At 39.4% G+C, this 22,340-nt stretch overlaps 4 protein-coding genes across 10 annotated transcripts; 2 read left to right on the forward strand and 2 right to left on the reverse strand.

Moving 5' to 3' along the window:
• Window positions 1–1,672: 1,672 nt before the first annotated feature.
• On the reverse strand, window positions 1,673–2,179 carry LOC135611408 (RING-H2 finger protein ATL39-like). Its single transcript, XM_065107154.1, has one exon. It carries the CDS (start codon window positions 2,177–2,179, stop codon window positions 1,673–1,675), a length of 507 nt encoding a protein of 168 aa, XP_064963226.1.
• Window positions 2,180–3,630: 1,451 nt separating this feature from the next.
• Window positions 3,631–4,389, forward strand: LOC103981205 (18.1 kDa class I heat shock protein-like). Its single transcript, XM_009397843.3, has one exon. It carries the CDS (start codon window positions 3,678–3,680, stop codon window positions 4,143–4,145), a length of 468 nt encoding a protein of 155 aa, XP_009396118.2. The 5' UTR covers window positions 3,631–3,677; the 3' UTR covers window positions 4,146–4,389.
• Window positions 4,390–5,384: 995 nt separating this feature from the next.
• LOC135609868 (vacuolar protein sorting-associated protein 55 homolog) lies at window positions 5,385–14,114 on the forward strand. Its single transcript, XM_065103608.1, has 5 exons — window positions 5,385–5,535; window positions 13,117–13,279; window positions 13,368–13,407; window positions 13,494–13,578; window positions 13,661–14,114. Exons 2-5 carry the CDS (start codon window positions 13,181–13,183, stop codon window positions 13,851–13,853), a joined length of 417 nt encoding a protein of 138 aa, XP_064959680.1. The 5' UTR covers window positions 5,385–5,535; window positions 13,117–13,180; the 3' UTR covers window positions 13,854–14,114.
• Window positions 14,115–14,810: 696 nt separating this feature from the next.
• On the reverse strand, window positions 14,811–22,301 carry LOC103981207 (UMP-CMP kinase 3). 7 transcript variants are annotated; one of them, XM_009397847.3, is made up of 10 exons: window positions 22,198–22,301; window positions 21,446–21,502; window positions 21,062–21,116; window positions 20,388–20,505; window positions 19,288–19,444; window positions 19,121–19,201; window positions 18,936–19,043; window positions 18,282–18,353; window positions 17,958–18,004; window positions 14,811–15,181 (listed from the first exon to the last, which is right to left on the reverse strand). In XM_009397847.3, exons 2-9 carry the CDS (start codon window positions 21,470–21,472, stop codon window positions 17,996–17,998), a joined length of 627 nt encoding a protein of 208 aa, XP_009396122.2. In that variant the 5' UTR covers window positions 21,473–21,502; window positions 22,198–22,301; the 3' UTR covers window positions 14,811–15,181; window positions 17,958–17,995. The 7 variants fall into 7 exon arrangements, with proteins under 7 accessions (XP_009396122.2, XP_064959682.1, XP_009396120.2 ...); XM_065103610.1 differs by lacking the exon at window positions 14,811–15,181 and adding an exon at window positions 15,315–15,490; XM_009397845.3 differs by lacking the exon at window positions 14,811–15,181 and adding an exon at window positions 15,315–15,602 and having other exon boundaries at window positions 22,198–22,300.
• Window positions 22,302–22,340: the final 39 nt, after the last annotated feature.

Raw genomic sequence — 22,340 nt, forward strand, 5'->3', positions numbered from 1 at the left:
TAAGTCGAACTCTTCTACTCAAAGAATGCCAGTAGGTGGTCCCGAGTCTACTGATGCAGATGATCCAGAGGAAGAGCAATATTCCATAGCCAAGGATAGACCACGGAGAGAAATTCGACCACCACAAAGATATGCAAATTTGGTTGCATATGCTGGTGTTCATTGTTGGTGATTGCCCGTTTGGGTTTTTGTGAAGAAGGTGGAGCAAGTTTTGTTGGGACATGCCAAGGTGGAGATTTGTTAGTTTGGCAAGTCCCATAGTCCCACATCGGGAAAATCAGACTTGTTGTCTCGTCTTAGAACTATAAATAAGGGCTTGAGCTTTGATGTTAGACACACTACAAGAAGTACCACAGACACCACAAGAAGTACAGCAGGCATCACAAGAAAACCTGCTTATGGTTTGAAGTCTTCTTGTTTAGGAAGCTGAAGGTGTTTTATGGCCTAGGAACATTTCCTAAGGCATTTGTAAGTGTCCCTCTTTTATAGTAGTAATTTGCTCCTCTTTCTTCCGTGGATGTAGGTCAAAGTCAATTGACCGAACCACGTATATCTGGTGTTCTGGTGTTCTGTTGTTCTTGTCGCTTTATTCTTTCCGCTTTATTGTCTTTGTTGTGTTGCCAAAATTATCCTTTGGTAAATATCCTGAGGCTAGCTCTAACAGGAGTTACTCTATCTGAGGTGTCTACTACTTCAGGCATTTCATCTATGCTCACAAGCTCCGGGCATTCAACAATGCCTTCTTCATCTTCTGTGCCATCTTAGATACAATAAGATGCCTTGAAGCCGATGCACCGCCTCAATCAAATCATGCAGTTGGCAGCGTCTTCCACCCGAGTCAACTCGTGACACGGGCCTCGAAGCCGAAGGGACGAGTCAGGTCATTGTTCAAACTCATGGAATAAGTAGAAGAACAACATTGTAATCGATCTTTTGACTTTGGCTGATGAACTAACTGACTCCCGTTTACTACACACCTCTCAACTCAAGTCAGCTAAGAGTGAAGCTCAATAGGATCTTCTTTCCTCACTCGTTCCTCCAAGCCCAGTCTCCTCTCTGTTGTCTGCTAATATCCTTGCCACATCAACATTATTTTCTGTGTAATTTTTACGAGTACAATTTGGTTAGCCCTGTGTGATTTACCTAACTAGACATCTACTCGGATTTAATTCAGGTTGAGTGCCAACACCAAATAATAGGGATTACAAAACACTCCATCTCAAGTTTCCAAAGTTTTGATGATTGTTTGCAGCTTTAGACGAGTGTATAGATTGACTTTACCATTTTGTAATACTAATGTAAAGAAACACCCCCACAAAAGGAAAAAAAAAAGTATGTAAAGATAAGGGAAAAATGATCATGATGTAGTAGAAAATATTTGTGAAAGATAAAAACTGACAAGGCATTATTGCTAAATCATGACTTTGTTTTTGTCCTTTATATTTATTTATCACAGGAGTCACCGTGTCAAAAAAACAACGGAAAAAGCCAAAAAGAACAGTAGAATATAAATAATTCATGAATAAAAAAGAAGTAAAGGAAAAGTATAAAAAAGACAAAAAATTTATGCATTCTAATGTGTTTAGGGCTCAAAGTTCATTTAATGCCAACATCAGGTCAACGCGATACCAGGCGTTGACCTGCATGAGAAAGCATTCCACCGTCGCAGCCATTACGCCTCTACTCCGTTGACAATGACGTGGCCGGCCGCCAAGTCGGACCGGCACAGCGGGCAGGTGGCGTGGCCGGCGAGCCAGGGGTCGATGCAAACCGGGTGGAACCCGTGGCGGCACGGCGGCAGCACCCGGAGAGCGTCGCCGACGCCGAACTCGGTCAGGCACACGGCGCATTCCCGCCCCACCATCCCCTCCCCGGCGCCCCTCGCTTCGGGGCACGTCACCACCGGGAACGACGCCAGCACGGCCGGGTCGAGCCCCCCGGTCACAACCTTCTTCGCCCGCCGCTCCTCGTCGTCGTCGTCGTCGGAGGGCGAGACAAAGGCGAAGTTGACGAGCGAGGCGATGACGAGGAAGCAAAGGACGAAGGAGAAGATTTCGGGAACGGCGCGGTCGATGCAGGCTAGCTCTGTACCGTGCGGCACCGGCGGCGCCGCCGGGGGTGGCGGGCTGCTGCCGGAGACGCAGTCACCGCCGGTGGCGTAGTAGAAAACGTCGTCCATTGGGCGGGCGGATCCTCTCCAACCGCGACTTAAATTCGTCCAGCGACTCCCACAACGGAACCGCTCCGCTGAAGTGGGCCCAGCCGAAACCCTCTATATATATTCGCTAGGAAGCTCCATTTCCTGATACTATAATTGGACAGGATCCTAACCCACTTCTCCCGTAGTGTCTCCGTTGGGTTCCGCCATCAGGTGTCGCTCCTATTCCCATCTCCGGCGGTTGTCTACCGGATCTCACCTGGCAATCATAAAGGGAGCAGCATGGGACCCTCTATGGGGCCTGCTGGTTATTACCAGGACGTGTCAAGGGCGTGGATAGGCAGTAGTTGACAACCATCCTGCACGGTTTCTTGCAAGGGAGGGAGATGCAAGTGTTATCGATGCTTGCCATCTGTACTCCCCTTCGATCTAAGCCTTCGGCTTATACTTATAATATGCCCCTGCAAGGTAATTTCCATCGCCTAAGTCATCTTTGTTGGTCCAAAAGAGTTGTTTGAGGAGTTGAGAAGGGATGGTAAAAATCTAACACATGCTTTTCTCCAACAATAATTAGTTTACAACAAATGGGTACGTCCATTGGAGCTATCCGGCAAATACTGAATATGAGATACTGATGAACGTAAGGAGTTGAAGATGAACGTAAGGAGGTATGTATGTGAATCGACACAAAAGCTTACTGTGGTTAGATGCAAGGTCTCTCATACCGAAGTGTACCGCTCGTATCGGACGATATGTATCGGTATGCGGACCGTCCGATACCGTACGGTGCTACAGTACTATACTGTAATACTATTACAGTATAAAAAAATAAAAAAATATTCAGTACACCGCCCGATACACTGGTATCGTATCGTACTGAGTCCGGGTCGAAACGTCGATACGGTACGGTACAGCGAACCTTGGTACGATGGATTTTAATTGAAAGCTTCGTATAATACCAACTTACATATATGCATGAAGTCACTTTCAGGTGTCAGTGAATGGCAGATGGAACAAACTAAAGTCGAAGATAATTAGCTTCCATTATTCTCACATTCACAGAGCTCATTGAGAAAGAAATGCAAAGAATGGAAGCATATCCACTGAGCATTGATGCAAAGAGGTACAGAATTCTTCGGTGGCTTGTGCTTTTCCTTCACATGTATCGATCAAAAAAGGTATTCCTTCCACTAGAGATTGCATCCCCTGATCAGAACAACATCCCTTATCCTCAAAGAACATGAATATACTATGCTTTGTTCTCAAGCACTACTTTGAGGAAAAAAGGTAGCTTCTTGATCCACAGTGGTAAGCAGACGCTTCTCGAGAAATATCAATCTTTAGTTCTTGACGCAATCTCAGTAGGAAGCTGTAAAGGAACAAGATCCCGTTCAAGTTTAAGCGATCAAAGGTGAGATTCGATTCTCCTTGTCTGACACGAGTGAAGCTTTCTTGATCTATAAATGGAACAAGCAGCCCCGGAAAGCTCACCGACGGCTATCCATTAGAGCCTCTGATCATGCCATCCATCATCCCGAGCTTGTTCGGTCGCAGGACGAACAAGCTAAGCGCGCAGGAGCCCCTTTCCGGCGACATCTGGGAGCCTCTCGGAGGCTTCTCGTTCGCTACCACCACACTGGCGGTGTCTCCGCACGAGACGGCGGACATGGACTGGAAGGAGACTCCCGATGCGCATGTCTTCATCACTGACCTCCCGGGGGTAAGGAAGGAGGAGGTGAACGTGGAGGTGGAGCAGGAGAAGGTGCTCAAGATAAGCGGGCGGCGGGTCAAGGAGAGCGAGGAGAAGGGGGACAAGTGGCACCGCGTCGAGCGCAGCGCCCACAAGTTCTGCCGGACTGTGAGGTTGCCGCACGACACCAACACGGATGGCATGAAGGCGAAGCTGGAGAACGGGGTGCTCACTGTGACTCTGCCCAAGGAGCAAGACAGGAAGGCCCCAGTAAGGTTCCTTCAGATTGAAGGCTAAGAAATCTCTTGAAATATGCATGCATGCATGCAATGAAGTGATGATATATGTTGGTGTGCTGCCTGGTATCGGAAGGAAACCCTAGTTGGCAGGTTGGACAATAGTGTATGCAGTATGAGATGGAGATAATATATCTTAAATAAGCTCTTTGTAGTTTTCTGAGCACTCAAAGTCAGCAACAAGTAACTAATGTACACTGTCAGATCTCCCACTCTGTTTGATCTATAGATGCAAATTAACATCATCTGTTTCTAAAGCAGAGATTACTTCATACATCCTATACCAAACAACACACTCCAATAGCAATTTTGGAAGCACTTGTTGAGATTATTTACAAGTACACAAATTTATTCGAAAATTTGTTATTTATTATACATTTCAAGAGCAATTTTAGCAATTAAGAAGAATTATATCCATATACTATGAAGAATTTTAGCAATAAAGATCATAATCCAAATCATGGAAGAACATAAGAAATCATATAGGAATAATCTTATCTAAATTCTCAAAATAATGATGCAGATGCTACAATTGCTAAGCCAACTGATATATGATGATGATGATGATGATGATATTACTGTTATAACGAGCTTGTAAATTTGTAATACTGGTTTCAGTTACTCCTTTTCTACTGTAAAAAATAAAAATAAAAAAAGAAATTAGCGCCAATAAATTAAGCTATATATATATATATATATATATATATATATATATATATATATATATATATATATATATATATATATATATATGAAAAAAAGGGAAAAAAATACGAGCATGATAGCCAATCAGTGATAGTACTACGTGGTGGCCCCCACCAACTTGGGGAGCTCTGCGTGTGAGGCAATCCATAAGCCGACGGTCGGGGCCACCTTCTAGCCTAGCTAAATATTCTTTTGTGTCTATCGACACCCAAACCACGTTTACCCACAACGACAACTCGCTTATATGTGGGGCCCGCAGAGGTATGGACGCGCCACTTTCTCTACGGGTCTATTCTTTGGTCGAAATTTCACGTGTCACTAGATGCTCAATTATTTCTGCTTCCTTAGCCTTTCGAACATTATCATCCTTTACCCCGGTTCGGAAACATACCCAAGAAATAACCCGACTGATGATTGCAGAGAAAAGTGGGTCCCGCGGGACCGGCAAGTGATGGTGAGGACGGTAACGCTAATGAGTACAGAATAAAAGTACCGCTTAGCTTTAATTTTTATTTATATTGGTTCCTTCGTCCGGTAGAGAAGAAACTCGAGAAGAGGGACGGCCGTTCAGGAATCTCGTCGACGGCTTTAGGCAGCTCTTGATGGAACCCTAGATCCGGGAACCGGAAACCCCCAACACTGATGCGGATTCCTCCGCAAGCAATGCTAGTTTTCCTCCCATCACAGTACGTAATCTGTGTCGGGGTTCTCTATTCGACTTCTTCGTCGCCGGATGATCTCGATGCTTTTTTCTTTATCTTGTTAGCGGATGGTTTATTTGACTGGGGTGAATGGTTTCTTCAACGAAAGATGCGATTTCTTAATCTGATTATGCACAAAGAAAGCAGTAGCGATTCGATCTTTTTTCGTAGGGGATGGTTGATTTGCTTTGGGCAATTGGTTTACGCCACAAGAAAAAAATTTATTTTTTGACTTTTTCATGTGTCTTGAATGAAAAGGATGCTGACTTCGTTATGTGTTAGATCTGGTTGGACAAAGTATAGCCTGCAGGTTATGATATCCTTTGTTGGGATGTATATGTTTTTTTGCTTTTGTTCGTGCTTCTATGATATGAACAAATCCCTGTTTCTATGAAATGAACAAATTTTGAACCTTCTTCACACTCAGTTCTACCGGACTAAATTTGACTGTTCTACGTACAATCAAGTTGAGATATTACTAGTGATCTGAGCTCAAAGGTCATTTAGTATGGCACGTCGTTGCTAGATCAGATGATTAATCTGCCATATTAGCCATTATATGATCTAAGTTGACTAGCATTTTCTCTATCTACATAAAATTAAAGGGTTCTCATGAACTTGAATTTTTGACATGAAGAGTGCTAGAGAATGTTTGATCCTCGTTTTGCACAGAATGTGGGTTTGAGATAATTAAATTTATACACTGTTTTCCCTGGTTAATTTATCTTGCTTCCATAGCATTATCAAGTAAGAAAATACGAATAGTAGAATCCATTGTTAGCAGTGATTCAAAATTATCTAGTTGATACTAGAGACTTCAATCTCCATAACATTGGTGTCAAATCAGTCTTCAAAGATATCTAAATAGTGGTAAAGGATCCATGTCACTTACCAAGAAATTAGCAATGAGAGCATGGTGTTGATGTCATATCTGCGATATTTATATTTGTTTTGTTCAATATTATCTGGTAACAAATTGAGTATGGAGAGAACTGATAATGTACTATTGCCATGTGCAAGTAGGGTTGGTGCTCTTTCTTATGTTGCTGAGACATGGTGATAAAACACACAGTACTGGACTATTGTCCTCATCCAACTACCTTTGGAAGTGTTAAAATTTTGAATTCGATTGATATTGGTTGGATATTTTCTCTCTTCTTATTTTGTTATGTAACTTTACTATGAGACACAATAATGCTGCTCATGAGATTCCTAAGTGGAAAGTCAAACAAACCCTTTTATTTTCTACCTAAAAACTTGTTACTGAAGCACCAATGGCCTTGTTTGTTCAACGATTTTTACCAGTTACCATGTACCTGTGTACCATGGTATTGTCTGTTTCATATGCTATGTCGAGCGTGTTAACACAAACTTGGCAATGTCTTTGGCTTGTACGTCAATGGATACATGCCAACCAATATACCTGCAGAACACTGATGCACAAAGTAAGATCCTTGTTGAGCGATAATACTTGCCAAAACTTCTTTAAATGTATTGTGCTCTAAGAGCTCGCTAAATTTCTTGTGTTGTAAAATTCATGTTAATGGAGGGCTTGTAAAAGTTATTTTAGGTTGCATTCCTAACTAAGATGAACTTCTTATGACTTTATGACCTCCCAACAAACTTTGGGTTTTAAACTGGGAAGCTTCGCTGTTAGGAACGAGTCCGCATTAAGAGGGGGAGTGAATTAGTGCAGCGGTAAAATCGCCAGTTTAAAAATCTTCGTACAATAAAACCGATCGGAAAGATGTTAACTTGAAAGCATACGGAAGAGTGTAGTGGATATAAAGCAAGTAAAGAAGGGCAGTTTGCAGTAAATGTAAATTACAAGAATTAAATGCAAACCGAGTTATAATGGTTCGGTCGTCGTGACCTACATTCACTCTACCGATTCCTCTTCCGTCGAGGCCACTGGTATCCACTAACGGTCTTCCTTCAATAGGTGAAGACCAACCATATTTTACAGCTCTTTCTCTTTTTACCGGGTTTAGGAGATAACCCTTACACCCTCACTTACTCATCTCTCAAACTATTCTAACACTTCGATTTTTTAGGGGAGTTCACACAAGATTACAGTAGCGTTTTCTTTCTTTTTCACTCTCAATTCTTGTGTTTTTTAACTAGAGATGAGAGGGATATTTATAGGCCTCAAGTGGATTCAAACTTTGAGCCTAAAAGAGTCTCATCCCGGGTTTCCCGAGTCCTAGCGGTACCACCGCTTGTGCTGGGCGGTACCACCGCCTGACACCTTGCCATTGGGCGGTACCATCGCCTGACACGGTCTCGGAGATTGTGCCACGACGGTTTCACCTGTTTGGTCACTGTTTGGGCCTTTCACTTGGCCTAATATAGCCCAAACTTGGGTCACTGAATGGGCCTTTCTCTTGGCCCAAAACAACCATATTTTGGGCTCAGTTGGCCCCTAATTGAGTTGGCTTAATTACATTCTAAACCGACTCAATTAGACTCTAAATTGACTCGATCTAGACATAATCGATTACAAGCGAATCCTTGTTGTCCGGCATGTCATTGGTTCATCCGGCGCTTCGTCCGATCCTTCGGCGCTTCGTCCTCTCCTTCGGTGTATTGCCCAATCGGCATGTTGTCTTCTTGCAACATTAGATCTTCTTAGCGCAATGTCCGATCTTCTTGGCCCAATACTCGAATTCACAGCTCGAAGCCTTCTGCCGATACGTCGACCGTTCCTCTGGCCTGACGTCCAATCTTTTGACATGTTTGCTCCAGCCCAACGTCTGATTCCTTCTGCTTTAATCAATTTACCTTTTTTGATCGACGTTAGCCCTGCGTCACTTAAACGCACATTAAATCACAAACACTATCAATTGGTTTCATCATCAAAATTCGAGATTCAACAATCTCTTCCTTTTTGATGATGATAACCAATTGATGATGGAGTTTAAACAAACTTCCGGAGTTTAAACAAACTCCCGGAGTTTAACCAAACTCTCCTATCAATATGCCATATTGGTAGAACTCTTGGATTCAAAAATTCAAGCAACATGTTATCATAAAATTATGCATAACATCATCGTATTTCTCCCCCTTTGTCGTCAACAAAAGGGAGAAGTACAACTATCAAGTGTTTGAGATATGCAAGTTCAAATCATTGCATAATAAATATAATATCAAGTTTTATCATCATTGCAATTTGTAAGTTAGCAAATTTAGCAAGCATTACATCATATTAGAACATGCAAGCTAGCAGATTTTATATCATTTCAGAGCATGCAAGCTAGCAAGTTTTCGAAAATAAATGCAAGATAGCATTCTTGTTGAAGTGTGCAAGATAGTGATTCTTGCTTCCTTTTGCAATGTACAAGTTGCAAGTTTTGCTTCTTGAGATAGGCAAGATAGCACTTTTGCTTCTCTTGATATTGCAAGATAGCATTTCTTGCTTTTAAGATGAGCAAACTAAAAAAGTTTGTCTCTCTTTGTGATATATACATTTGCAATTTTTGCTTCTCTTTAGATGCGCAAGCAAGCAAGTAAATTTTCTCCTTACAATTTGTGAGCTAGCAAATTTTACACATATGAAAGTTGGCAAAATTTTTGCATCTTTTGAGATGTGCAAGCTTTTTGCTTCTTCTTGAGGTATGCAAGCTAGCTAGCAAGCTAGCAAAATTTGCTCTCCCTATGTCATTGTCAAATAGAAGGGAAGAATACAATGTTGTAATTCTTTTCCCTTTTTATCAATTTTCACATCATGACAAAGGTAAAGTATCAATCTTATTTAAATATGTTTGTGCATCATTATAGTTTCAATTTACAACATGCACAATTTCAAAATACATTATGCATATCAATCAGCACAACATGATACTAAAAATAAATCAATCAGTATATCATACATGATACTCAAGCATTCATAATACATCATTATGCATCATTAAATATAAAATAATCAAGCATGATACTTACATTATTTCATTCAAAATCGAAAATCATCAATTTAGATATACATTATTTTTTTTCTTAAAAACATACATAGGATTAATCATTAGATTTAAATCTAACATTTTATTGTATTTTCATAAAACATGCAATTGTCATTATCATTTTCAAAATTACTAGCATGATCCTAATTTTTAACATTTTCATTATATCATTAAACATGCAATTTTCAAGAAAAATTTAAATATAATTTTTCTAAACTAAAGTAAAAATAACTCATGAAAAACATCATGTAATTTCGAAATAAAGCAAAGGGATTTTGGTTACCTTGTCGTCGAAAGTCGTTAAGGTGTAGTTTGCCACCTCGCCTTTGTTGGTTTGTTCTTCATCTTCGGATAAACTTAATTCGTCCCAAAGTGCTTTCTTTTTCTTGCGTTCTTTTTAAGTTTGTTTAAGCTTGAGAAGTTCAAGGTCATCATCATCATCACTTGAGTCATCACTCAAGTGGTATTCTATTGTTCGAAATTCCAAATCCTTCCTGTTCTTTGGAAGATGGTTCTCATGTTCGTCAACTGCATCATGAGTCATTTTATAGGTCATCAAGGACCCGATAAGTTCTTCAAGTGAAAATTTATTTAAATCCTTTGTTTCTTGTATTGTCGTTACTTTTAATTCTTAATTTTTAGAAAGAGATCTTAAGATCTTGTTAACGAGTTCAAAATTAGAAAAGCATTTGCCAAGAACTTTTAAACCATTGACGACATCCGTAAAACGAGTGTACATGTCAACAACGGTTTCGCTTGGCTTCATTCGAAAAAGTTCAAAATCATGCATGAAAAGATTTATCTTATAATCTTTTACTCTACTGGTGCCTTCGTGTGTGATTTCGAGAGTGTGTCATATATCGAAAGTCGTTTCGTAAGTAGAAACCCGATTAAATTCATTTTTGTCTAAGGCGCAAAATAGGGCATTCATAGTCTTTGCATTTAGAGAAAAAGTTTTATTCTTCAAATCATTCCAATAGTTCATTGGAAGAGAAGACATTTGAAAACCAAATTTGACTATATTCCATAAATCGAGATTCAACAAAAGTAAGAAAACTTTCATTCGAGTTTTCCAATATGTATAGTTTGTCCCATTGAACATGGGAGGACGAATGAGAGAAAATCCCTCTTGAAAGTCGAAAAGAGTCATTTCTCTTGGGTATTAAATCAAATGAGAAATAACGTGGCTCTGACACTAACTGTTAGGAACGAGTCGACACTAGGTGGGGGGGGGGGGGTGTGAATTAGTGCAGCGGTAAAATCATCGGTTTAAAAATCTTCGTACAATAAAACCGATCGGAAAGATGTTAACTTGAAAGCATACGGAAGAGTATGGTGGATATAAAGCAAGTAAAGGACAGTTTGCTATAAATGTAAATTACAAGAAGTAAATGCAAACCGAGTTATAGTAGTTCGGTCGTTGTGACCTACATCCACTTCACCGATTCCTCTTCTGTCGAGGCCACCGACATCCACTAACGGTCTTCCTTCAATATGCGAAGACCAACCACCTTTTACAGCTCTTTCTCCTTTTACCGGGTTTAGGAGATAACCCTTACACCCCCACTTACTCCTCTCTCAAACTATTCTAATACTTAGATTTTTAAGAGGAGTTCACACAAGATTACAATAACATTTTCTTTATTTTTCACTCTTAATTCTTGTGTTTTTTAACCATGGATGAGAGGGGTATTTATAGGCCTCAAGTGGATTTAAACTTGGAGCCTAAAAGAGTCTCATCCCGAATTTCCCGGGTCCTGGCGGTACCACCGCCTGCAACACTGACACTGGGCGGTACCACCGCCTGACACCCTGCCACTGGGCGGTACCACCGTCTGACAGTCTCTCGGAGATTGTGTCTGGGCGGTACCACCGCCCAAACTGACGGTACCACCGCCTGACACAGTCTCGGAGACTGTGCCACGACGGTTTCACCTGTTTGGTTACTGTTTGGGCCTTTCACTTGGCCCAACACAGCCTAAACCTGGGTCACTGAATGAGTCTTTCTCTTAGCCCAAAACAACCTTATTTTGGGCCCAGTTGGCCCCTAATTGAGTTGGCTTAATTATATTCTAAACCGACTTAATTAGACTCTAAATTGGCTCGATCTAGATATAATCGATTACAAGCGAATCCTTGTTGTCTGGCATGTCATTGGTTCATCCGACGCTTCGTCCGATCCTTCGGCGCTTCGTCCTCTCCTTCGGTGTATTGTCCAATTGGCACGTTGTCTTCTCGCAACATCAGATCTTTTTGGCGCAATGTTCGATCTTCTTGGCCCGATACCCGAATTCACAGCTCGAAGCCTTCTGTCGATACATCGACCGTTCCTCTAGCCCGACGTCCAATCTTCTGACATGTTTGCTCCGGCCCAACGTCTGATTCCTCCTGCTTTAATCAATTTGTCTTTTCTGATCGACGTTAGCCCTGTGTCACTTAAACGCATATTAAATCACAAACACTATCAATTGGTTTCATCATCAAAATCCGAGATTCAACATTCGCAAGGTGCCAGTGGTGGACCATGTGTGCATAATCTGCATGCCAGGTGGGGTACCCACAATTGCAACTTTATTGGAGCAGTATAGTCAAGCTTCGAGTCAACTTATCAATAAATGCAAGAGCAGTTATTCTCTTGACAAAGAATCCATGAATCTCCGATCTTTGGTGGAAGAAGTTATGGGTTTCAGGGAAGGATCCTGACCCTTTTCCTTGTCTTGAAGTCCCTAGCTTGTGGGACCCTGAAAATGGAGCTCCAGTCTCCTCCCTTTGGCAGCCTATCACACTTGTGTGGTTCTCAATATGAAGCCTTGTGTGAGGCTACATAGTATGCGTCCAACCTTCAACTTGCTTTCTGGCCAGCTGGATGTTGTGCAGGTCAAGTGGTTTGAATCTAAACTAATATATTCAGTCACATTAGATGTTTCAAAAGCTGAAAAAGTCGTAAATATAATACATGCCTTTTTATACAATCCTGTGCTCCATTATTGAATCAGGATACCTTTTTGTTTCATAGTTGGCCTCTTTGTGCCTTTGATATTGGGTTTGACATTGTTAAGATTTTTATTGCAGTTGTTCTCATAAACTGGGGAAAAGGGTTTAATATGAGAAGTTTTCATGTTACTGAAAAGCCTGAACTGTAGAGTCTCAAAGTGTTAGAAGTTTCTTTAACGGAAGAAACTTACTGGGTATGTCTCTGGTTTTTGTTTGACTTAGAGGCTTTTGAGGAGGCAAGAAAGTGGTTTGCAGATTACCTGTTTCTCATCTTTTTTTTTTTCTCTTCCTCGTCTTCATTGCTTGCATGCCTGTGCAGGCACACTGCTGTCCTGTACTGTGTTGCTGATATATACTGTTTTGAGGTTGGTTGGCCTGGATCATGCTGCACAATGGGTGTTATTTTCTATCTTCTTTATTTCCTTTCACTTTGCCACACTTCTCTTTGTCTTTTCTTGTTTCTGATTTCTAGTTAATAGTTTGACACTGTGGACCTAAATCTGCAAATTACTAGTAATTATCTGGTTGCTTGATGAATTATACAATTCATGATGGAAACTGATAATATATGGTGTAAACATGTTGAATTATCATATATTTTGTTCCATCCTCGCAGGTTTCAGATGGTTGATTCTTGTATCTACTGAACTTGCCAGAAGTTATAACTAATTCAAGAAACAATGGCGGGTTTATCACGCAGCTTGTCGACTTGCCTGCACTCTGGACAGCTTGCTCTATTGGCAATTCTGGTCTCTGGTGGAATAGTATTGCAAATTTTGGTTAGTACAATCTCCACATTGGTCTTCTTTATTTTTTCCTTGTAAAACATCACCCCTATCTTTTCTTTTGTCTACTGTGATGTTTCAGGCATGTGCTTTGTACAATAACTGGTGGCCTATGCTAACAGGTAATGGAAAAATTGATTTGTGATCAAAATTCCTTTTGTCTAAGATGAATGTTTGTCTTCATAAGTTTCTGATTTTTTCTCTTCAGCGTTGATGTATGTAATTCTTCCGATGCCATTGTTATTCTTTACGGGATCCAACAGCAGCTCACTCATGTCCAATGAGGGAAATGGGTTAGCATTTCCTGTATTTAATTAAGACTGAATTATTGTTTCCCTAGATCTATTAACAAACTCATGGCCTACCTATTGACAGATGGGTAAACTTCACAAAATTCTTGACCGGTGCTTCAGTCATTGGAAGCATTGCGATACCTTCCATCTTGAAGCATGCAAATCTCATCGGATGGGGGGCGCTGGCAATGGAGCTGTCTTCTTTTGTGGTTTTCGGTGTGGCCATCCTATGGTTCCTCCAGATGAGCAATCACGATGACTACAGTTATTTCTAATGCTTGATTAATGTGCGTGTGATTTTTATTTTCTAATGTTTTGATTATCGAGTTATGGGAGTGGATTTCTTCCCTCTTGTCTGAATTCAGGCAAATTACTGCTTGTGCATTTATGCTACTCGATCACATTTGTTCAAAGTTGCATGTAATGAGTGGCTACAACGCCTTGTGATTTTGCAATTATGTGAACTTGATCGTGTAACCAAAAGACTCGGATTTTGGAGATACTATCACAAGAAATGCATACAAATGTTGAGGACCGATTTGTTTCCTTTACCCCAAAGAAATAAAAACTATGCATCATGAAAAAGGACACTGTTTGTGCAATATGCTGGATAAGGAGTCAGGTTAAAAGTGATCATTAAGTGAACCAAAGACTGCTTATGCTGTGATCATGTGAATACTAGTATTCTTATCATGGATTTGACGTGTCAGATAAATAAAAAATATGGATAGCCAATTTAATATGTGACATTGTGTGTCTTAACTAAAGTTTTACTGACTGGCTTATAATTTTGTTGATTTCATCAAGTCAAAAGCATGGACTTGATAAAAAAATCATGCAACATGTCGGTTTTTAGTATTATATATTTGTTACTGTAAATTCTTGTTATTTTTAAGGGATGCACCTGCTGTCCTTTTTTATTGAGAGAAGTCGGGGATTAATTTGATGGGTGATTATGTAAAATCATCAATTATTATATCAAATGTAATAAAGTTATAAATTGGGTTATTCAATGTTACGTAAAATCATCAATTATTATATCAAATTTAATAAACTTATAAATTGGGTTATTCAATGTAATGTTCGTATATCTTTCGATTTTATTTATATTTGTAGTAGGTTATAAATTGGGTGGGTAGCCCAAGTTTAATTAATTTTTACGATCCTTTCAAGCTTACAAACGTAGTAGGTTGTGTGTAGTTGTCCGACAGAGATAAAACTATCTAAAAATAGATCATCAAACTAATTATTATCATTTTGAGTTTTTCTAGCTCCACAAAGTGTAGTGTCGTGAAGTGTTAGTCTAACCGTTGTGTCGAAATGATCGGTAGATCGACATGTCTGTACATCATCCACGTGTCAAAACCCTTTATCAATAGTAAACCCCATATCAGTATTAAAATCACCTTTGGGAGAGAATTGACATTCTGCTGTTCGTAATCTTGACCCTAACAAATGTAAAGTTTCCCCTGCGCTGCTCTCTCTGAAATGGCAGATCATTTGTGTACAGTTTCTTCCCCATATCATTTTGATCTTCCTCTTCTTATCTTGTGCCACTTCCAACATCACTCGATGCACCACTCCTTAGAAACTAATCATCCAACTGCACAACCGTAAATGAGTAAATGAATAATTATCTACATCAAGTACAAGAATTGAACTACCATTCCTAGTCTTACAAAATTTACTGACTTTATCAGCTGGACTTTTCCCTTGTCACAACTCAGCAAGAATGCTGAATGAATGGAAGCATAGTAGTGAGTGCATTTAGAAAAGCCAATCAAACTGCTAAGCAATGAATTGCGTGTTCAGTATTTATTACAAGGAATGCAGCAGGGCAGCTGCATTCTGCAATGAGGATGAAGTAACTCTAGTGATAGGACATAATCTCTTTTCAATTCTCCGAGCATGTCTTGTTAAACAGAAACAACACGTGAGGGGTAGTTAGTCTTAATGACCGGTATGCATGCCTAATTAAGCTGATCATGCTACGAAAAAATCTGGACTCTGCCGCACAACAATACCTGCAAAAAGTAACTGATAATTAGAATCTGAATGGAAGTGACATGTACAATAAATATATGCCTGTCAAGAACAGAATTATTTGAAAATAATATTATTGCTGCCGAATGCGTGAATACTGAGATAATAAAACATTCTCATCTTTAGATAGAGCAAGGTTATTTTTATAATATGAGATTGTCTAGTGCTAGGAAGATAGTAGAGAACTAGAGATCATAGCATGCCCAAAATAGCCAATATAGTGAACCTAAACATAGAAGCAACTTGGATAACCCGAATAAACTTTGAGCTGCCAAATGTGTGAAATACTCCGTAATCAACTGTGTTGGAACAGGTGAATGCTTATCAGTAAGAAAATATTGAAACTAAAACTAAGCTTGATAACGTTTAGTAGCCTAAGAGCATGTGAAAACAAAATATTTTTCTTCTACATCTGCTGTTTAGCATTGCTAGACAATTTATCAACCTCTTTGGATAAGGATCTATATCATGACTTATAATCTGCAATTACTAAACCAAACACTTGTAACTTTCTGGAGGTATCAACAAACAGATGACCCTAAAGTATTGTAAATCTCATATACTGATACACACAGCATTTGTTGATGATCTTGACATGTTGGAAACATGACGGACGGTCCAATCCCATTACCTTTGAGATGCTAAATGGTAAATAAAACACATTATTGTATCATCGAATGTTTTCACTATAGAAGCATTTAGAGCCCATGGAGAATATCATTATTTTGTTTTAGAGGAATTTACATGCTCAACTAGGGGACCATCAACCCAAAATGGTCATTAATAATTCAATATTCATGTCAATACAACATGTATCCTTTCAGTTTGTATGCAGGGTCTCCATTCCTTAAACATGCCATTGGACTTGTTCCTCCCCAAGCAAGATGAAGATGTTTGAAAATTTCGTTAGATTCCATCATGTGATAACCTTGATTTCACCCTGTCCCTCAACGAGGAATGCTTGGTTAAGAGAACGATACAGCAATTGACTAATCCAGACAACAGTTGTAGTCAATATCTACATTCACACTAGCAACATTTTGAACAGAGACGGCAACGATTAGAAAACAATAGTCTGAATCCATCTTTCTGTCAAATGGTATCCGGCAAGAGCCTTTGTTTTTTAACTACTTACGTTATCCCTCAACTAGGATGCGACTAAGGATAGTGATTGTTACTTTATTAGAAAGCAAGAAACAAACAATTAACTAGAAATCAGAAACAAGAAGAGGCAAAGAAGGGCACCAAAGTGAGAGGAGTCAAAGTAGATAGAAAATAACACCTACTATGCAGCATGATCCATGCCAACCAGCCTCAAACCAGTGCATATCAGCAACACAGTAAGAACAGCAGTGTTCCTGCACAATTTGTGACTCGGAAAGTGATTTTGCAACTACAATTCCTGCACGGAATGGTATTGACTGGCAAGACCCAACCACCATTGTACCTTATCCTTTAACTAGAATGTGACTAAGGATAGTTGTTGTTACTTTATTAGAAAGAGAAAAATCAAACTATTAACTAGAAATCAGAAACAAGAGAAGGTAAAGAAGGGACCAACGTGAGAGGCAAGAACGTAGATAGAAAATAACACCTACTATGCAGCATGATCCAGACCAACTAGCCTCAAACCAGTACATATCAGCAACACAGTACAGAAGAGCAGTGTTCCTGCTTAGTTTGCGACTAAGGATAGTGATTTTTTGACTACCATTCCTGCACAGAATGGTATGAGTGGCAAGACTTGTTCTTCAACTACCATTATACCTTATTCATTAACTAGGATGTGACTAAAGATAGTGATTGTTACTTTATTAGAAAGCAAAGAATCAAACTATTAACTAGAAGTCAGAAACAAGAGAAAGCAAGGGTACCAAAATGAGAGGAAAAAAAGCAGATAGAAAATAACACCTACTATGCAGCATGATCCAGACCGACCAGCCTCAGACCAGTGCTGAACAGTGGTGTTCCTGCACAGTATGTAACTGAGGATAGTGATTTTCAACTACCATTCCTGCACAGGATGGTATGACTGGCAAGATACATTGTTTTTCAACTACCATTGTACCTTATCCTTTAACCAATATGTGACGAAGGACAATGATTGTTACCTTATTAGAAAGTAGAAAATCCAATCTAAAAGTTTGTGCCTTACCCCGATAAAGACTTCTTGGTAAAAGAAATTACTGACAGTGTATAAAAATGTAAAATAATTGTGTCCAAGGAACTAAAAATATCTATACACAACCATAGCATGATTGATATTTTTAATGAAGTTGGTTATAAGTTTTATCAACAATGTTATCCAAAAAAGTAGCATCCTAGAATAATGTTACCTTGTATATAATGTAGTTTATTATCGTCAGAAACTGCTCTATTCAACCTGCAAATGCATGCCAACAAAAAACAAAGCATCAATGTATGTCTGACTTCATAAACGGGCACATAAGCTGGCTTATGCAGCTTCAGGCATACCCCAGGTTTCAGAAGTGTTCATCAACTTCTCATCACATGCAAATGAATTGACTATAAAATAATAAAATTGTGTAGTGTGCACACCATTCAACTTATATTTTGCTGAAGCAATTTGCTAATAAAATATTGTGCTTGTACATCTAGATGAATCTTGAAAACATCCATCATATAAATGAAGATCTTACTTTGGTATGGAAAGGGGCAAAAATAGCCTTTACAGATTCAAAAACCTCATCAATAGGCTTCAGAGCATCAACCTGTAATGTATCCAGACAACAATTAGTAATTTCTCAATTTTCTCATGAAGCCTTACTGCACATCCACATTGGTTTATGGGAAAGTAAAAAAAGTTAATTCATAATTATCAACATCAGATGTTATCTAAAAGTATAGTTAGTAGATTCTCTTGATACTTTACTCATCTCTCTCTCTCTCTCTCTCTCTCAGAGATGTGTGTGTGTATTGGGGGGGTGGGGGGGGGGGTGCAGTGGGTGTGGGCAGAAAAGGAGGGGGGCACAGCTTGAAGGCACAGAATTTCTTATCCTCTGCAAATAGGTGGACTAGGTTAGAACAAGCCTAGAAGAAAATTACAAGATCATAAGATAGTACCGCCCTAGCACTGGATTTCTTATCTACACCCTGTAGGAAACCGAGAATACTCAGACGAGCAATAATCAACTAACTCAGAAAGTAAAAATTACTTACAGTGCCACCACTAATATCAGAGAAGTTGGTACTTTGAGTCAAAAATCAAACAACTCTGAACTTTTATTGTAGAATGAAGAAAACATGGTAAAATCTAGCATTGACAAATTTTTTGAAGGACTGCTGGTAGATACCTTTTGAACCTTGCCCTTCATGTCATAATACTCAACTACAGGTAAACTGGATTCCACAAACACTCTAAAACGCTTCCTTATGGTTTCGATGTTGTCATCATCTCTTCCCTGGACCATACAGAAGTATTAGTGGTTCACAAATTAAGTGGGTGTGAAAATCAAATTCGAAAAACAGATGACAGAACCTGGTTTCGACTTAAAAGTCTCCGTTCCATCTCTTCCTCAGGGCAATCAAAAAATAGGACAAATTCTGGCTCAATTTTTGTCTGTAATAACAAACAATTTTACTGTGGATGTAAACCAATATTGAGCTATAGCTAATCATGAAGCTACCAGCATATTGCTAACTTACAACATTCTCAAAAGCAGCACGATTCTCTTCATTCCGAGGAAAGCCATCAATAAGAAATTTGTCATTTCCGCTTTCAAGCATAGCCTTCTGTAAAAGGTTAATTGTAACCTCAGAGGGGACAATTTTGCCTTCCTTTATCATGTTAGAGATCATGGTGCTGGACAAAAAGCATTAAAAGAAAAAAAATGAGAATTTCCAACTGCATAAGATGCCAAAGAACTTCAGCTTAATTTACATATCCATATGGAGCATACCAACCAGTTGTAAAGAAATCAAGTTTTAAAAGAGAGGATAAGTAATGGACTACCAAGCAAATCTGTGCTCTGGAGAGGTTTGTTCAGTTTAACAGAGGAACAGAGGATGACCATTGGAAGGCCAAACTAAGACATCTGACCTGGAGGTTCAAACTATTTATGTCACGATACTGCCAATGCCTTCATCCTAAGCCAAACTATTTCTGAGTATTTTCTCTCACTCAATTTCTCCTTTGGTTGCCTTCCCTTCTCCCTCTGTGGCTAACTTCTCTTCTTGAAACACACTCTTGGTAGTCTTCTTTCCTTTGCCTGAATTTTTCCTCGACTCAGGTCAGAGTTTGGTTCAAATGCCATTGAGAGAGAAAGTCACTAGCCACCTCATAACAGGTCTGAAAAATGGTTCTTCAACCCAGCAATATGGTGGTCTCCATAACTAATTGATTCCTTGTCACTACATACTGCATGCTTCCTTCTCTTGTCAACTCTCCTCAGTTTCTTCTTCTATTCTTCCCTTATTTCTCCTCTCACCTTTTCGAAGTTCTTCAAACAATTATAGAAAATGTGTCATTTACATTTCTCACAGCTTTCAACTGCATATCCACCTTTATTAACTTCAGGCAACTTAAAGTTCAATCATTTCAAGTGACTTCCCAGTCAATTTCATGGCACTCTAGACTGCTAATGTAGCAGAGTGGTAAGATCCTAAAGTATGAAGTCAGGACAATCTGTCCCACCTAATTCTACCCTCGTCAAAGTTGAAGCCTGATAATAGAATTATAGGAGCTATAAGCTTGCATAGTACATAAATATTAGATACTAAAACCAAAGAAAGACATTGCTCAATACCCATTTTCTGAACCGGACTTAATTTCTGCACGCAGAAGATCACCAGCACTAAGATGGGTAAAACCAAAGTTTTCAACAATTCTTGTGCACTGTGTGCCTTTTCCACTGCCAGGCCCACCTGTCACAAAAAAAAAAGAGAAAATGAAACAACAAGAGAAACGAGAGAGACATCAACCAACCAACAAAAGCAGAGGCAAGAAAGTAGCACAATATGAAATTTGGTCATTTACTACATCTGTGAAAATCACTTGTCATCTAGTAAAAAATTTATTGCATAAATCACACTGGCACATACAGAACTGCATGCCATCTTTTCACAAAAGAACAAAAAGGAATGTGAAAGTAGAAAACTGGATTTGTGTCAAGTATTCCTAACACATGAATATGTCTCTTGTTATTTAGCATTAGATTGCCATTTGAATTTCTGTAAAAATGGGAATTAGGATACAAGCAGTAGTACCATTCAGAAGGAATGATGGATTGTAAGTTCAATAACAAAGATTTACTAAACAAAATGCTCATAATTTTCACTGCCTGATGATGACAGCATTAGAAACTTGCCAGAATTATGGACAATTACAAAGACAATAATTGGACTAAGCGATGAATTTCTTGGAAAATTTAACATTGGTCAAAGAATTCAAATCATTTTTTTTCAAGCAAGAAAGTCTTACCTAACACAAAAACAACAATGATCTTGTTGTCACCTGGGAAGCTCCCATTAACATCCTGCATTCAAACAGCTAAGTATTGTCCTTGATATCACCTTAAAGAAAGTGAACTTCTACGAAAAAAAATAAGGAAAGAAATTCCAAAGAGAAAACATAGATAAAGTGATTATTCAAACTTTATATACCATCTTCAACAAGAGCATTATGAATATAAGGGAAAAATGCTAACAGAAGGTCTATTTCAAAGGGTACTGATAATGCCAACAAAGGAACACAAGAGAAGTTCCCAGCGGAATAAATAAGTAGAGCTTCGATGACCAGCAAGATAATCTCTTTCAAATAAAATAACTCCATACAATTATGCATCGAGACCAGAAAGGAGTATACCTTGGTTGAATCTACCATGGTGCCCATGAACGCAATTTAACTTTCAAGTTGTGACGTCTGCAAGGGCAGTCGTTCAAATTGTTTCAGCATATATCAAGTGCATGCCAACCAAGATACATAAACACAGCAGTATATTGGAAAGGTTTTTCCAAAATGAGATCACGTTGGAAACTTCAGGACCACGAAACTCTACTAATCAATACAAAGAGAGGTAGCAAATTGCAATCAAAGGAAGTCATCAGCTTCAAATGAATGAGCAGTTTTATTGATCTTAGCAGAATACGAGTTATGCCATGTCAAGTCAAATGCATCTCTATAACGGGTCTAATCCACGTATATCCGTTACTCCACACAACACAAACAGAACAGAAGTAAACTGCAACGCACAGAGAGGCAGATCCAAAAACCAGAAAGAACGGTCATTCATTCGACAACACTAATTCCACCATCTACCTCAAGAAACGAAGCAAAACCCTGGTTCCATCTAACACCTAAATCCCACCAGAGAATAAACAAGAACCGGAGAAGATCTATGCTTCAACTGAACGCAAGAACGCGTACCAAGAAAAGAAATCGTAGAAACCCACAGATCCGTACACCAAATTCGCCAGATCAAAGCATATTAAACCACATGATCTGATGCTCCGCGACGGAATCGAAGCATGAGGAAAAGCAGGAGGGAATCGCATCAACGCATCAGATCCGGTGAGGGAGGCAGGAGGGGGAGGTGAGAAGAGAACGAGATCCGATACCTGAGACCGACAGCTTCGATTCCGACGCCTCTCCCTTCTCCTCCACGCTTCTATTCTCTCGGTTGCAAGGAAACAAGCCTTGGAGGAGGGAAATCGGGATCACGGCTTATTTATAGGCAGAGAGGGTGGCCAAGGAAGCCACG

Source organism: Musa acuminata, chromosome BXJ2-4, assembly GCF_036884655.1.
Source record: "Musa acuminata AAA Group cultivar baxijiao chromosome BXJ2-4, Cavendish_Baxijiao_AAA, whole genome shotgun sequence".
In the NCBI taxonomy this organism is placed as follows: Eukaryota; Viridiplantae; Streptophyta; class Magnoliopsida; order Zingiberales; family Musaceae; genus Musa; species Musa acuminata.

Coding starts and splice junctions, on each gene's coding strand:
- LOC135611408 (XM_065107154.1), bottom strand. CDS start 2,179: ATGGACGACGTTTTCTACTACGCCACCGGCGGTGACTGCGTCTCCGGC.
- LOC103981207 (XM_009397847.3), bottom strand. CDS start 21,472: ATGGGCACCATGGTAGATTCAACCAAG. Junction 19,445..20,387: donor AAGTCCGGTTCAGAAAATGG/GTATTGAGCAAT, acceptor CTTTTTGTCCAG/CACCATGATCTCTAACATGA. Junction 18,354..18,935: donor TGAAGGGCAAGGTTCAAAAG/GTATCTACCAGC, acceptor GATACATTACAG/GTTGATGCTCTGAAGCCTAT.
- LOC103981205 (XM_009397843.3), top strand. CDS start 3,678: ATGCCATCCATCATCCCGAGCTTGTTCGGTCGCAGGACGAACAAGCTA.
- LOC135609868 (XM_065103608.1), top strand. CDS start 13,181: ATGGCGGGTTTATCACGCAGCTTGTCGACTTGCCTGCACTCTGGACAG. Junction 13,280..13,367: donor GAATAGTATTGCAAATTTTG/GTTAGTACAATC, acceptor GTGATGTTTCAG/GCATGTGCTTTGTACAATAA. Junction 13,579..13,660: donor ATGTCCAATGAGGGAAATGG/GTTAGCATTTCC, acceptor ACCTATTGACAG/ATGGGTAAACTTCACAAAAT.